This window comes from Mauremys mutica, chromosome 8, assembly GCF_020497125.1.
Source record: "Mauremys mutica isolate MM-2020 ecotype Southern chromosome 8, ASM2049712v1, whole genome shotgun sequence".
Taxonomy (NCBI): Eukaryota; Metazoa; Chordata; order Testudines; family Geoemydidae; genus Mauremys; species Mauremys mutica.
Window position 1 is genome coordinate 101,780,213 of NC_059079.1, and position 15,235 is coordinate 101,795,447.

At 46.3% G+C, this 15,235-nt stretch overlaps 1 protein-coding gene and 1 long non-coding RNA gene across 4 annotated transcripts; one reads left to right on the plus strand and one right to left on the minus strand.

The window, feature by feature from the left end:
* Nucleotides 1-267: 267 nt before the first annotated feature.
* HNRNPA0 (heterogeneous nuclear ribonucleoprotein A0) lies at nucleotides 268-3,197 on the minus strand. The gene has a single exon (XM_045028035.1). The coding sequence runs from the start codon at nucleotides 2,763-2,765 to the stop codon at nucleotides 1,842-1,844; it is 924 nt and encodes a 307-aa protein (XP_044883970.1). The 5' UTR covers nucleotides 2,766-3,197; the 3' UTR covers nucleotides 268-1,841.
* A 382-nt stretch (nucleotides 3,198-3,579) lies between these two features.
* Nucleotides 3,580-7,570, plus strand: LOC123376203. Of its 3 annotated transcripts, none has more exons than XR_006581712.1 (3): nucleotides 3,580-3,604; nucleotides 4,855-4,933; nucleotides 7,070-7,570. It is a non-coding gene; the product is annotated as an uncharacterized LOC123376203 (long non-coding RNA). The 3 variants fall into 3 exon arrangements; XR_006581710.1 differs by lacking the exon at nucleotides 3,580-3,604 and adding an exon at nucleotides 4,358-4,450; XR_006581711.1 differs by lacking the exon at nucleotides 3,580-3,604 and adding an exon at nucleotides 4,492-4,590.
* Nucleotides 7,571-15,235: the final 7,665 nt, after the last annotated feature.

Genomic DNA, 15,235 nt, shown 5'->3' on the forward strand with positions numbered 1-15,235 from the left:
GCCACTGACTTCAATGGAAGCAGGAACAAACCCATAGGATGCAGTGATAGATAGCAATATGGTTAAATGTTAAACATTAAGTTCTTAGAAACCTGGAATCAAAGTGATTTTACTTTTTTTTTTTTAAAATACATGTCCCATGTCATACATACTCTCACTCAAGCATGTAAGGAATTCAATTCTTTATTTGTGATATCCATAAACCCATAAACGATGCTATTCTATATTTCTATCCAGGAAGGCAGTTTTCCCCTATAACATTATGCCTTTTTTTTTTTTCAAATAAACAACAAACTTTAATTCTATTGCGTGAAAGGGCTACAAATATACATTTGTTAATCAAGCAGACTACACAGATATTTTGCTTTACAACTGGCACCTATGTTACTGGTACACTTAGCTGGCTCATTTATCATAGCACTTTCCCCAAACCATTTAGATTATCACTTCTTTTGCAGGATGGGCAGCTATACGAGTTTTAGAAATGTACTGAAGCAGATACCTCAAATCCATTTTGTTTCAGTCAATATGCAGGGAGCCCATCTTTAGTCACATGCAGATTTGATTTTTATTTCAGTTTACACCGATCGTTTCATGGCATAAGACAGCTTTCAAAAATCTAGTAGAGTTGTTAGCAAACAATTTTGCCTCTGTTGTAATGAAGCCTACAGCAGTGGTTCTGCCATTCTACCAGTAGATGGTGCTGCAAAGGATTCTCTGGGAACTTTAACGAAGGACAATAGTTCAGACCAAGTGAAAAAAGTCTGTTTTAACCTGGTACTATGAAAACAAGTAGGCATTTAATTGAAGAGATAAATGTTGACCCTTTCCTGTAACGAATCATTTACAGACAAGCCAATAAGAGGATCTGAAACTAAGCAATTGGAAATTTTGAACATTTTATATGAATGAAGCACATGCTTAACACAAACTATTTCTTTAGAACTACACAGTACATACTTGATGGAAAAGTCCTATAGAAAAAATTGACCAACCATGTCAGCACGTCAATCAAACTGCCTAGTACAAGATGGTGGATGCACACAAACTGCAAAAGTGAGAATGAATATTTAAAAAACAGACCACATCCACCAATTAGTACTTCAAAAAGTTTCCATAAAGTGTTTGAAAACCAATAAATCCACTAATGGGACATCAAAAAGTAAATTAGGACCTTTACTGGCAATAAAGTCTCTAAATACATAGAGAATTAAAAGCAGAGGAACAATACTTGTTTCAAACCCAGAAAAGCCTTAAACCGTACGGAATGGATCCTAGGAAAAAAGTTAGACATGTAAAGGTCAATGAACACAATGATTTATTTAAAAAATAAAAAACGTAAAAACGATTTTTTTTCCTCCTTTACAGAAATGTTAATTTCAGTCATGGATCCGAGCAGATTTTGTAGGGAAAAAATGTAGTAGCCAGGTATCGAGTCCTTACAACAAAGTAAATTCCCCCCATCTCCCTCCCCAGTTTTTTTACTTCAGAATCAGCAAGACATTGCCCACCCCACACCCCCACCCCAAAAAACAAATTAAAACAAGACATTTTCATTGCTAGTATAAAAACGACCAAGGTCCAAGTAATAATAAAAAAATAGAGTCCATCAATGACTGTAACACAAAGTATGTGTGTGTGGGGCCCAGTCCATCTTCAGAGAGAAAGAAGTGGCACAGGCAGAGGCGACCCCCAGAGGGCATTTAGGAGCTGCTCCCACAGCAGGGGAGGCATTTACTAGGAACTGCCCTTAGGCGAGTGAGGGGAGAAACCATTAGAAGCTGCCCCGTAACAAAGGGAGGGCTCTCCATGCCACCCCCAATGGGTATGGGCGCCCCCGGTTAGAAGGAGCTGCCGCCATACCCTCCCCCGCCATAGCCTCCTCTGTACGGTCCACTGTTACTGCGCCCTCCCCAGCTGCCGCCCCCTCCTCCGCCTCCTCCGCCGCTCTTCATGGGGCCGTAGGAAGACTGATGTTGGCTGTAGCTGCCGAACCCGCCGTACCCGTTGCCGTAATCTCCGCCTCCACCACCTCCTCCGTAGGAGCCGCTGCTGTAAGATCCGTAGCCGCCGCCTCCGCCGTAGCCTCCGTAGCTATTATAGCCGCCGCCTCCTTTGGAGAGACCGTTGTGGTCCCGGTTGCCGGATCCGCCGCCGCCCCGTCCTCGTCCTCCTCCCCTGCCGCCCCGGGAAGGCCTGGAGGAGCCACCGCCTCCCCCGCCCGACTGGATGTCCTCCTTGGGCACGGCCTTCTTGACCTCCACGCGGTGGCCCTGGATCGGATGGAACTTGACCACAGCGGCCTTGTCGGCGGCGTCGTGGTTCTGGAAATAGACGAAGCCGAAGCCGCGCTTCTTGCCGCTCTGTTTGTCGGCGATGATCTCGGCCTTCTCCACCGGGCCGAACTGGCTAAAGTGCTGGACCAGGTCCCCCTCGCCCACGTCCCCCTTGAGACCGCCCACGAAGAGCTTCTTCACCTTAGCGTGGGCCCCCGGCCGGGCCGAGTCCTCCCGGGACACGGCCCGCTTCAGCTCGACCGCGTTGCCGTCCACGGCGTGGGGGGAGGCGGCCATGGCGGCGTCGGCCTCCTCCACCGCCGAGTAGGTGACGAACCCGAAGCATCGGGAGCGCTTGGTCTGCGGGTTGAGCACGACCACGCAGTCGGTGAGGGTGCCGTAGGCCTCGAAGTGCTCCCGGAGCCCGGCCTCTGTGGTCTGCACGTTCAGGCCGCCGATGAACAGCTTGCACAGCTGCGAATTCTCCATGCTGCCGCCTCCGCCGGGGCTGCGCCTAGGCCTGGCGCCGAGACTCCTCCTCCTGCTGGGGGGAGGCTCAGGCCTCTCCACGTTCAACGAGCGCCGCAACCTCAAGACAGCAGCAGCTGCCGCGGCTCCTGCTCGGCGTGGCCTAGCCTCGCCAGCGACCTAGCCGCCGCCGCCGGTACCACAGAAAAGGGGCCTGGGGGGTGGGGGAGCACACCGACACGCACAAAATGGCGGCTGCTACTCCTCAGGCGTTCGGCCGGCAACTGGTGCTGCTCACACAAAGGGGACGCTGGGAGCCCCGCCCGCCGTGCCGCCGCAGCACACGCCCTCGGCGCCAACTGGGCCAATAGAAAGGCGCAACCGCTTACGTGAGCGAGTCATGCTTTAGGGGGCGGGGCGTCGTTAGTGATTGACGACAGCTAGGACTAATCGGATTATGCGACCTCCACCGCGCGTACGCAAGAGGAAAAGAGAGGGCGGGAGCGTGTAAATAACTGACGTCCTGGAGAACCTATAGAATTCCTCTAAAGCCGCGGGCGGAGAGGCGGAGCCTAATCAAGAGTCGACTAATAAGATTTCTGCAGCCTCAACTCGCGCCGAGCGAAGAGCAGAAGGGGGAGGGAGGGACCCGGTTGAGGCTGCGCCAATGCGTCAACCCAGCGGATGTGAGCCAATAGGTCTCCTCCTTCCCAGCCGCGCGCTTTCCCCCCACAGCCCCGCCCCCGCGGGTGGGGGAAGGGGGTAGCGTAGCTTCCATGGCAGGCCGCGCGGGAGCATTTGAAAAGTTGACCGTTAGGAAGCGGGTTCAGTCATCATAGTTCTCCCCCTCCCTTCATGAAGTGAGAGAACGGCCGCACCAACCAACTCTTCCCTCGAGGGGGTGGGGGAGCCACCCGCCCCCAGCACGTGGCTCTTTCCAAGCACCTCACACAGACCCCCCACCCCCACCCCGCGGCCAGGAGGGATTAGTCAATGCCGGGGGTTAATTCATGGCTCCCCCCCGCCCCGGTGCTACGTACAAATCCACTGCTGCTCCTCACGGTCCATCCCCCCCACACGCCCCCAATTGCTCTACCTCAGCCCCCTCCTCCCCACATCCCGCAGTGCCCAGCCAGGCCTCCCCAGGGGGACTCGGGGGAGCAGATTCCAGCTCACTCGCGGGGGGGGCACAGTCACATTTTGCAGATGCTTGTGTCTGGGTCCCTGGAGCCACCGCCCTGTGTTGGGGAAAGCAGCCCCTGAGGGAGGGAGGGGGCTGAGAGCCATTGAACTAAACTAAACCTTGTATATCATGGAAACCACTTCAAGCCAGGTCGTGTGGCAGCACCCCTCATTCTAGCACCTATGCACTGAGCACAGGGTGACCGGACAACAAATGTGAAAAATCAGGATGGGGGTGGGGGAGCCTATATATATAGGAGCCTATATAAGAAAAAGACCCAAAAATCAGGACTGTCCCTATAAAATCAGGCCATCTGGTCATCCTGAGCAGCCAAGAGCAAGGGGGAAATATGCTCTGGGTGGTTCAATGTGACATTTGCAAGGCCCCTTTGTTTGGTAATTGGGAATCTGCCTAGGAGATTATGATCCTTTGGTGGCACACTTACACCTTGTACAGGGCCTTGTGAGGCTGTCGGGCAGCCTCCTAACCTGACATTTAGTTTCCGAGCACAGTACTTTTGAGTGTATTTTAATTTGCTCCTTCCTTCCCCTCTGGGTGGAGTTATGGATTTGTACTTTCCTACTAATTATACTAAATAGGTTCACCTTGCTAGTCTTGGTGTAAGGGTGGTGGCTCAGGTCTATGAGAAATACAAGGGGGGAGGTAAGGAAATATCATGTATTGAACCAACTTCTGGTAATGGAAGAGACACGCTTTCAAATGCCACAGCCCTGAAGAAGAGCTCTGTGGCGCTCAAAAGCATCTCTCTTTCTTTAACCGAAGTTGGTCCAGTAAAAGATATTCCTTTACTCACCTTGTTTTTTGCATTTTTAAACTATCATATTTCTTTTCATGGCCCTTCTCCACTCCCTGTTTTTTCTTTATTCTCTTACTGTTCCCTTTTTTTGGCTCTCTTTACCCCTTTAGGTTCATTCTCACTTCCCTTTCACGTGTTATGTGCCATGCTGTTGTGACCATGTCAGTCCCAGGATACTAGAGTGACAAGGTGGGTAAGATAACTTTTATTGAACCAACTTCTGTTGGTGAGAGAGAGAAGCTTTGGAGCTTATACAGAGCTCTTCTTTCCCTTTCATATACATTTCTCAGTCCCCGCTCTCTCGTTGCCAGTATTTCCCTCCCCAAATTTCCAATCTATTCCATACCCTTCCCCTCCAATCACTGTTTTTCCATAATTGATTTAGTTAGTTCTTGTTAACTCAAACAGCAGGCACTTTCTAGTTAGCTAAATAGGAAAATACAAGAACATACAAATATAATGAACCAATTAACAATGATGTGCATCTACTTCTGATTTTGACATTATATAGATTAGAGGTTGCTAGCTGGATTCCTGATGCCCTTGGTGTAATTGGTAACACAATTTTTATCCATGGAACAAGTTTTCAAATAAGCTGGGTTTTATGGAGCAGGATGGCCTAGGAGCTGCTTGTGAATTTTAGATTGTTACACCATTATCCTCCTTTGAAGGTGAAAAAAGAGAAAATGAATAAAATTTCACCAGAATGCTCATATACCAGACCCAAGGCTTCCGGATTTCTATCTTAATTTAAACTCTTCCTTAATTATTTCGCCTGATTCCTACTCTCTCCAATCTCTTACCCACTAGTACTCCCTAATGCTCAATTGCATAGTTCCCATTTGTGCTCCATACTGCACCCCCTTGTGACCTCAGACACCCCCTTGTGCTTCCACTCTCTTCCCAGTCCCCACTCTTTGTTTCCCCTCTTTTACTTCTGCCTGAATAAGATTCTCCCTCCCACTTTGTCACAAGTGTATAGTGCACAGATCCTATAGCCCAGTCCAGGCAATTGCATCATCCCTCTGAGCTTCATTAGAAACGAATGCCTTGAACGACCACTGAGAAAGACTGAAGAGACTGGCTTCGTGTTGGTAAGGACTCCAAAGGCTAGCAGGAGGAGCTGATCAAATGCTACAGATACATGTACACTACAGGCACAGCAGCAGTATAGCTATGTCTGACTACAGCAACAGAAGGGGGTTTTCCCATTTGTGTAGAAACTCCACCTCCTTGAGCAATGGTAGCTGGCAGTTGCCTAGGGCACTAGGATTTGGGGGGGCGCTATTTTCTTCGGCAGCGACCGCGGCGGCTGGATCTTCGGCTGCCCCGCTCACCGCCAGCATTTAGGCGGAGGGAGCTGGGGCAGGGGAGTGCCGCCTGCAGCAAGTAAGGGGCAGGGGAGTGGCACGCAGGGGAACTCCCCACCCAAGCTCACCCCTGCCCCGCCTCCTCCCCGAGCACACTGTGGCCACTTCACTTCTCCCACCTCCCAGGCTTGTGGCGCCAATCAGCTTAGGCACCACAAGCCTGGAAGGCAGGAGAAGTGAAGCGGCCACAGCGTGCGCGTGCTCATGCGTGGAGCAGGTGTGAGCTGGGGCAGGGGGGGTGCTTCAGGGTGGGGGGAGAGCTGCTGCAACGGGGGGGAAGCAGCACAAGGTGGAAGTTTCGCCTAGGGCCCAACACATCCTTGCACCGGCCCCGTGTCTACGCTGAGGGTTTAAGCCAGCACAGCTACAGCACTCTGGAATGTGGATTTTTCACACCCTGAGTTCCGTACCTATGTCAAATCAAGTTTTAAATGTGAACCTGCCTGCGTGAGCAGAGGTGCTGCTGCTATATAGCTGAGTTACAGCCCACAGTCCCTGGTACCCCGACAGCTGTGCATGATGCAACACAAGCAAAGATTAGCCACTCCTGCCTTAAAGGATCCATAATAATTAATGGAGCTAAAATAAATGGGAATAAGATTTAATGGGGCGACACCACTTTATAGAATTGCCTCCTTCCTCAGCTTCCTGACAGCATTGCTAAACTTCGGTAAACAGCATGTGTATATGCAAGCAATGTCAGACCTTAAATTGGCTGATTGTTAAAGTAAGATAAAAAAAAAGACAAGAACATAACATCAAAAATCAGTCCATAGTTCAAGTAGTCTCTTCATCTTCCAAATTCTTATCCTGCTGCACTTTGCCCAGCAATTTCTCAGCAGCTAAACAATCCCTGAGCAAAGAACATCTCCCTTAGTAATTCATCTGTAATTTGGCATAGAAGAGAACATTTTCCCTTTAGAAAGCAATAATAATTGAAGTTTTCTTTTTGCAGATGTGGGCCTAGTCTACGCTACAACGTTTTACCAGCAGAACTTGCCTTATTTTGGCACATCCTCATGAAGCTCCACACTCAATTTTGAGTTCTGCCAACACTGACTTTTCCCAAATGACAAACCCTCTACTGGCACGGTTCCATTAGTACAGACACAGTGCCTTTGTGGATGCTGCATTACCTGTATCACTAAAAACAGGCCCACAATAGGCACAACGATGACCATTGTGATCACCATTTCGAACTCTGCTGCCAGGGGGGGTCACAGTGACCAAAAGCCTACCCTCCATTTTAAAATGCCCACGGGTGTGGCTGAGTGCAAAGCTACAGCTACACCTCATGCTACTGCCTAGCTCAGGAATGTAGTCCTGAACAACCTTGGCCTGTGAGGAGAAGAAACAGTGCAAGTTCCGCTGCAGAATACTGGCAGAAATAAATATGTTAATTTGGACAAAAATGGTGCAGAAAGATTATGGGATGGAACCATGGGCGCCGACTTATATGGGCTCCTGGGGCTTTAGCCCCAGGAATATTTACAGTCAGGGGCTCTGCTCCACCAATAGTTGGAGCTAGGTTTCGCCCCTTTTAAATCCCAGCCGCGGCCGGGAGTCAGAGGGCTCTGGGCTGCCTGCAGCCGCGGGGAGCCCAGAGCCTTTTAAATCCCAGCCGCGGCCGGGAGTCAGAGGGCTCTGGGCTGCCTGCAAGCGCGGGGAGCCCAGAGCCTTTTAAATCCCAGCCGCGGCCAGGAGTCAGAGGCTCTGGGCTGCCTGCAGCCGCGGGGAGCCCAGAGCCTTTTAAATCCCAGCCGCGGCCGGGAGTCAGAGGCTCTGGGCTGCCTGCAGCCGCGGGGAGCCCAGAGCCTTTTAAATCCCAGCCGCGGCCGGGAGTCAGAGGGCTCTGGGCTGCCTGCAAGCGCGGGGAGCCCAGAGCCTTTTAAATCCCAGCCGCAGCCGGGAGTCAGAGGCTCTGGGCTGCCTGCAGCTGCAGGGAGCCCCATGGGAACTGTGGAAATTTCATCTCAAACTGTCCTAATTCCCTGACAGGACTGCTGGTGTCCCACAATATGTTGCAAAAATATCCCACAAGGTAATGCACCAGTGTCCCAGCAGACACAGGGATGCCTACGCACAGTACACAGCATCTTTTACCAATACACCCTCTCACAGTGATTATCCGAGGCCCCAAAGACAACCAAGTGTGCTCATTCTGTAGTGACACTGCAGTCTCTGCCGCCGTATGCTGGCATAAAGGCTACCGGTAAAGCTTTCTAATGTAGACATTGCCATAATCTGTGGGGGGAAATAAAATACAGGCATTTTAAACAAATAATTTTACTGTCTTGGGTTTTGCAAGACACTTTCCCTATCTTTGGAGTTAGATCATATACATAAATTACTTTGCTTTTATTAACCCTCAGTCTTCTATGCATTAATTTATAGCCAACATTTATACCCTAATGGGGCAGCAGTGGTGGGAATGTTGGTTTAGGCAAAGCAACAATAGTTGCTGGCATGTTCATCATGCTGTCACGTAGACCTGCTCTGACAAATATAGATGGGATAGCTAAATTTTCAGGAGTTACTAGTGTTTTGGCCAACCAAGTTAAAACACCTTCAAGTGTCCTGCTGCTAGGGTTGCCAATCTGACTGAAGCTATTCCGGGAGATTTCCCCTTCCCCTCCCCGGCAACATGATGCAATGTCATTTTCTTAAAATATCCCATTAAAATCTTCCGGATTGCTTTCACTAATCACCAGGAGACTCCAGGCCAATCCTGGAAGGTTGGCAACCTTACCTGCTGCTCAGAGGGAGGGCAGCTGGCACTTTGTGAAAATTAGATCCATTTCAAGTGTCTTGAGTTTGGCATAAAAAAAACCAAATAAGGCACCTAAATTCATTAATTACTTTTGAAAGTCTTGTTCCCTCCCCCCCCCCAGTGCTTAAAATAGTAATATACTCCAGAATCCTTGTCTACAGTAGCTGCTCCACTATTAACATCAGTGGAGCTGCACTGGTGTTAGAATCAAGGAAATATTTCAGTCAAAACCACAATGTTATCTTCAGTGGAAGCCCCATTCGCTTCAACGGGAATTAGACGGGGAAGCTGGCTCCAACTGAGGATGTAGCCAGAAATGCTGACTGAAACCCTAGCATGAAGAGAAGTATGAATTTCTCCTATTACTTTTCAGGTAGAGCTAACCTGAAAGCTTACTTGTAAAACACTGTGGATGAAATCCTTGCCCTATTGAAGTTTTGCCATTGAGTTCATAGGGGCCAGGAGTTCACTATTTAAACTCAAATAGCAACATTTAACTACGGTACTTTACTGCTGAATGATACATCAGATGCTTTCAACACAGGCATCTCATGTCTACATCTTGTTACTGATTTTCTTGTTCTACGTTACATTTAGGTAAACCGCACATTCCTAAAAGAAAGAGTACATAAAAATTAATAGAATGACAACATAACTATCTGTATTTAACCACCATCAGTGGAAAATATGACAAAGTATATTTGAACAAGTTCATCTCTCTCAAAACATAAATGGACTGTTGGAAACCATACCTAGTCAGTTTCCTAAACTAACTGTGTCAGGTATTAAACCTGTTCCTGAATCCCATTGCCAGTTTCTGTGGCTTGGGGGAAAAAAGTCACTTTTTCACATTTTTAAATAAATGCTTTTCCTCTTCCCAGCTGCCAGGTAAAAGGTCAACACAATTAGGGGAAATGATTAAAATATATCCTTGTTAAAATGAATGAGATATAGTGTTATTAAATTATTTAAGCTACTCAGGCAGGGTGCTAGCATGGAGGCTTTTTTGGCCAAACATCCCAATTAATAGTAATTAGGGGATGGTGGGCAGGCTTGTAGTTATCTGCTGCTAGATACCTCCTTTGCCAATGGACATGGGTTGTAAGCAACTAAGTCAATTTATGCTGGACAGCCCCTGCCATTTTCTAGGTGTCAGCATTACAACTTGCTGCCAGGCAGCTGTTTTTATAAACTTAGGTCACACAAAAAAAAAGTCTTCCAGTTGATGTACCAGTATCACATTTCCCTTCTGATCCATAGATCCCAAGGCCAGAAGGGACCATTGTCATCTAGTCTGACCTCCTGTATAGCACAGGCCATAGAACTTTCCCAAAATAACTCCTAGAGGCTAGAGCAGATCTTTTAGACAAACAGCCAATCTCAATTAAAAAATGGTCAGTGATGGGGAAATCCACCTTGACTCTTGGTAAATTGTTACAATGGTTAATTACTCTCACCATTAAAAATTTATGCTGTATTTCCAGTCTGCATGTCTTATATCCAGCATATGATATGTGGCTTGGCCAGTTGTTTTGGAGCTTATTAGCTATCATAACTCTGAAGAGTTCTATTTTCCTGGCAGCCTGATAGTAAAGCAAGTCACAGGTCATCAGTGGAAGACTGTTCAATAGAGTCACAGAGGGTAACAGGCAGCAGTAATACTATCCTGTAAACAAGGAAACAGCTAGTCCTCCTTTCACTTACCTGAGACTGAGTTACTGTATTCTACATATTGTATTTTATATTAAGCTTTACAATTATTGCACAGTTAATACTATTATGTGATGACCAGGCTTTTATAGATTAAAGATTCCTAAATTTTATATATATATATATATATATATATATATATATATATAGCCCAACTGAACCCTAGTTTGCCAGTCAACCTGGGAAAAAGCAGCTGAGAATATACCACCCAAGCCCCACCTGCCTCTGCTTCATAATTAAAATAGCCCTTGAGGGTTTCAAAGGCCCTTAACAATTTACAGCAGAAGATGAAGAAAAATTGTGATTATAAAATGGCAACCTTTCTCATCAGCCTGGGGAGTTATCAGGCCTTAATTCTTGCCTCCAGGCTCCATTTATTGTCTAAAAGCCCACAAATAGAAAATAAACACTACTCCCTGGGGCATTCTACCCAGCCATAACTCCCAGGGCTTTCCCCCTACAGTCTTCCTTGCTCAGGGACTACTTCAACAGGACTCTCCCTTCCTGAGGCCTCTCTTTGCATTCCCCACTTCCCTGTCTTCTTGTCTCTTCCTGCAGCTCAGCTCTTTACAGGGAACACTTGTCCTCCTTCTCATTTGTATTTGATTAGTGAAGGGGGCTGGCTGGTTGACCCCAGGTCTCTGGCTCTTAAAGGGCATGGTATCTTGATACAAGAGGATAATTATGGCCTCCAGGGATTAGTAGGAAGCCAGAATGTTAGTTTTCATAGAGAGACAGTGGGATGGGAAGGGAAAGGAAGGGATAAGGGGAAACTTAAAGGAAAGAAGGGACAGTTCAGGCAGGAGGAGATAGAAGCTCTCAGAAGAGGCATATAAGCCAGTGGTCAAATTCACCAGCCAGAGCAGTTCATATAAAGCCCAAATGCTCAAGTTCATTTTCACATCCCTTTTCTCTTGGTTGGTTTATTAACAGAAGATGGGAGGTGAGGGAGAGACTCTAAAAATAATATAAACACTTGCTAAGAGACCTTCCCTGGCAAATGTAGAGAGAGCACACAAAGGCTCCCCTGACCCTGTGGGTCTTCTGTCTGTTGCCTTAATAACTGACTCCCTGCAGGTCACATCATTCCTTGCTCCTAATCATGTTCCCTGAGGCTATAGATCCCAGTTTTAAAGGGCTCAAGAGCTGTAACAGGCATACTGGAAAGCGCACGTGCCCTAAGGCCCAGTTACAAAGTGGACTCAACAGGCTGAAACACAGGCATGCATGATGCAAATGATCCTGGACAAACAAGCATCATTTGCTCCTAGATCTGATATAGGATTTTTGATTATCTCCATCCCCAATCAGTTCATTTGAACCAGTATTAAAATCTCATGCAGACAACATACCAACAGAAACAACTATTTCTGTGCAGTTTTGATTAGATTTCCTTTTCAGCTGCTTTTAGGGTGACCAGAGGTCCTGATTTTATAGGGACAGTCCCGATTTTGGGGTCTTTTTCTTGTATAGGCTCCTATTACCCCCCACTCCGCTGTCCCAATTTTTCACATTTGCTGTCTGGTCACCCTAGCTGCTTTAACTAAAAAGTTGGGAAAAGCAGGTCTAGTCATTAGAGCTTGTCTACAAAAAAGCTGCCAGGGGTTCTAACAAAAGTTCAACAATTTTCTATAAATTTCCTCAGTGTAAGCACAGCTTTAATTTGTTTTGATGCCAGCTGGGGCTTAGCATTACTAAAAATCAATTTCAGAAATAGTTTGATTTAATATAGACAGCGCCTGGGCCTTTTATATAATCTAGGAAAATGTGATTCCACACAGATTGATGGGAGACTCGGGCATTTGATTGTCCTATTTCAGTGTTTTAATTTAAATATTTTTATGTAGTGTGTTAGAGTTTGAATTCCTAGATGAACTCAAATATGTTTTGCTTCTCTGGCTCAAAAACCCCCCTGATGATTCGATTAAAAAAAGAAAAAGTACCATGTAAAGACCACACGGGGGCATAGAAGTGTAAGAGACCAGCTTTATGGCATTCATAAAGACTAATAAAAATGGAATATTGTGTGCCCTCCTTTTCCGGCGTTAGACATCATAAAATAACATTTCTTTCATATCATCTTGTACCAAAAGCATATCAGTACGGAAATGATCATAGTATTTCTTAGTATATAAAAATGACAGACTTCAGCTATGCTACGGTCAGTTTAGTGGGCTCAGGACAGTGAAACAAGACAAGAGTTTCTGGGGATAAATAAGAGAAGAATACTGAAATATTGGAATAGAGTGTCAGAAACAATGGAAGCACATGTATAATTCACAAAGAGCTCTTACAAATTCAAAAGAGCTTTCAATTGTTTAGACTGCAGAGTTAAAGCCTACCAAAACTACTCATACATAGGCCCGATCCATCCACACACAAAGTTACAGCGGTTTAATTAAAGGTGTGATTTAAACAGTTTTAGATAAACTAGTGCAAACCCCTGTGTAACCATAATGCTGGAACTAAGGGTGCTGGGGGTGCCATGCTGCCATACCCCCTAGCTTGAAGTGGTTTCCATCATATGTAGGGTTTACAGTTTGGTTCAATGGCTCTCAGCACTCCTGTGTTTAATCACTCTTAATTTCATTTATACCTGGTTCATAGTAACATAGTTTGCCTAGGTAAATTGATTATAACAGCTATTATAATCAGTTTTAAACTGGTAGAAGAGCATTCATACAAGGATTTGCACAAGTTTAACTTTTAAACCAGTTTAGTTAACCTGGTGCAAAGCCCTGTGTGTAGACTAAGTCTTAGCTTTCCAACAGACAGACCATCCATGGGAACTCATGGGATTTCTGCGTGCAGAGGGTTTGCAGGTTCAGTCCCATACTAACATTTTGCCCTTTGAACCCTCTAATAATAATTTATTGTACTTCCTACATATATACACACTCCACTGAAGAGCTCGGTGCACTTTACATACGTTTAGTATTATATACCCATTTTAGGGTGACTAGATGTCCCAATTTTATAGGGACAGTCCCGATATTTGGTGCTTTTGCCTATATAGTCACCTATTACCCCCCACATCCTGTCCCGATTTTTCACATTTGCTATCTGGTCACCCTAACCCATTTTGCACAAGGGGAAGCTGAAACACAGGCTGATGCCAGAATTTTACAAACTTGCACTGGTTCACATGGCCTGCAGGCAGCAGCAGACGCCAAACAGAGCTCAGTGTCTCTTTGGATGCTCAGGGGATTTTGAAAACAGCTTGTTAGTTGTGTTCAAGTCCCGCCCCACCCCAGAACCCTCAGGGCTGCACACTTCTAGAAGGAGAGCCTGAGGCCTGGACGCCTAACCATGATTTTCAGATGCACGCAGAGAGCCACACGCACTCAGCCAGGCACTGCTAGTCTAGTCAAGTCAGAGGCACAAGTAACTCTTTGCTATTACCGTATGTAATTGATTCCATTTAACCAATTTTAGCTCACACTATATCTTTTTCCTTTTATGAATAAACCTTTAGATTTTAGATTCTAAAGGATTGGCAACAGCGTGATTTGTGGGTAAAATCTGATTTGTATATTGACCTGGGTCTGGGGCTTGGTCCATGGGCATCTGCAATGCAAACTTCCCCAGTCTGGCCTCTTGCTATACACTCCAATCCTGAGCTGGAGGAATCTCCTAGGAGATTTGTGCCAACTGTCCTTGGGACAGTCCCAGCTTTCTAGAAAAATATTTTCTTTTCTCCCTATGCTGCCTTTGGGTATTTAATCTCCATGGCCACCAAATCCTTGGCCTCTTTGTTGAGACTGCAGACACAAGTGCAAATTAGTACCGGTTGGGAGGGTGTTATTTCTCAGCAAAATGGATGAAAAAGCAGGTCTTCAAGGGGAAACTGAATAACCTTTTTCATACCCAAGCTGAGAATATAGGACACTAAAATAAACAGAGCTGTTACTGGATGCAAATATTAATGTATCATAAAGCATCCATACTTTTTAAATTAATACACAGCAATTTACTCTCCATCTCCAAGTCTGACACTATAAGGACCTCTTCTCCACACACAAAAAAGGGGGGGGGCATCAGACTGTTCAGACAAGTGAGCAAATTGATCCCCTCAAAGGTTCCTCAGAGGATTATAAGGGGAACATGCTGAAAATAGAAGAGCGTTTGTCCGTAGTGTGGGGAGATGTCATGGAACTCTGCTCAGGTCCCACTTGCCTCCTCTCCTCCACTGGTGACTGTTCGCTATTCCCCTTTCCCCTTGGTGTTGCTGTCCCCTTCCTCTTCTCCTCACAGAGAAGTTCTTTCTCTGCTTTCCTTCCCATTGGCTTTCCTCTGTATCCTTCCCTTCATCCGCTGTCTTCTAATGGTTCACGATGAGTCCTGTGTTATAACTGGGAGTAATGGGATGGAATAAAAAGAAGAAAAATTAAGGCTAATAATAAGTGGTGGGGAAGCTTAACAAGAGGGAAGGGTTCTGTTAGGCCATAGAATAGTCCCCCAAGGGCAGAGGTGGAAGCATTGTCTTTTGAGACATTAGAAACTAGAGTGGACGAAGCATGGAGACTATATACCTCAGAAGCTCCAGGGGATGGATTTAGATGACATAACCCTTTCCTCATCTTTAATTTATGGTGTGCAACCACACTAGCTAAGCATACTACTGTAATGGGATGTTTCTGC

What these genes read in the sequence shown, in the direction of transcription:
- HNRNPA0 (XM_045028035.1), bottom strand. Translation starts at nt 2,765, where the DNA reads ATGGAGAATTCGCAGCTGTGCAAGCTGTTCATCGGCGGCCTGAACGTG.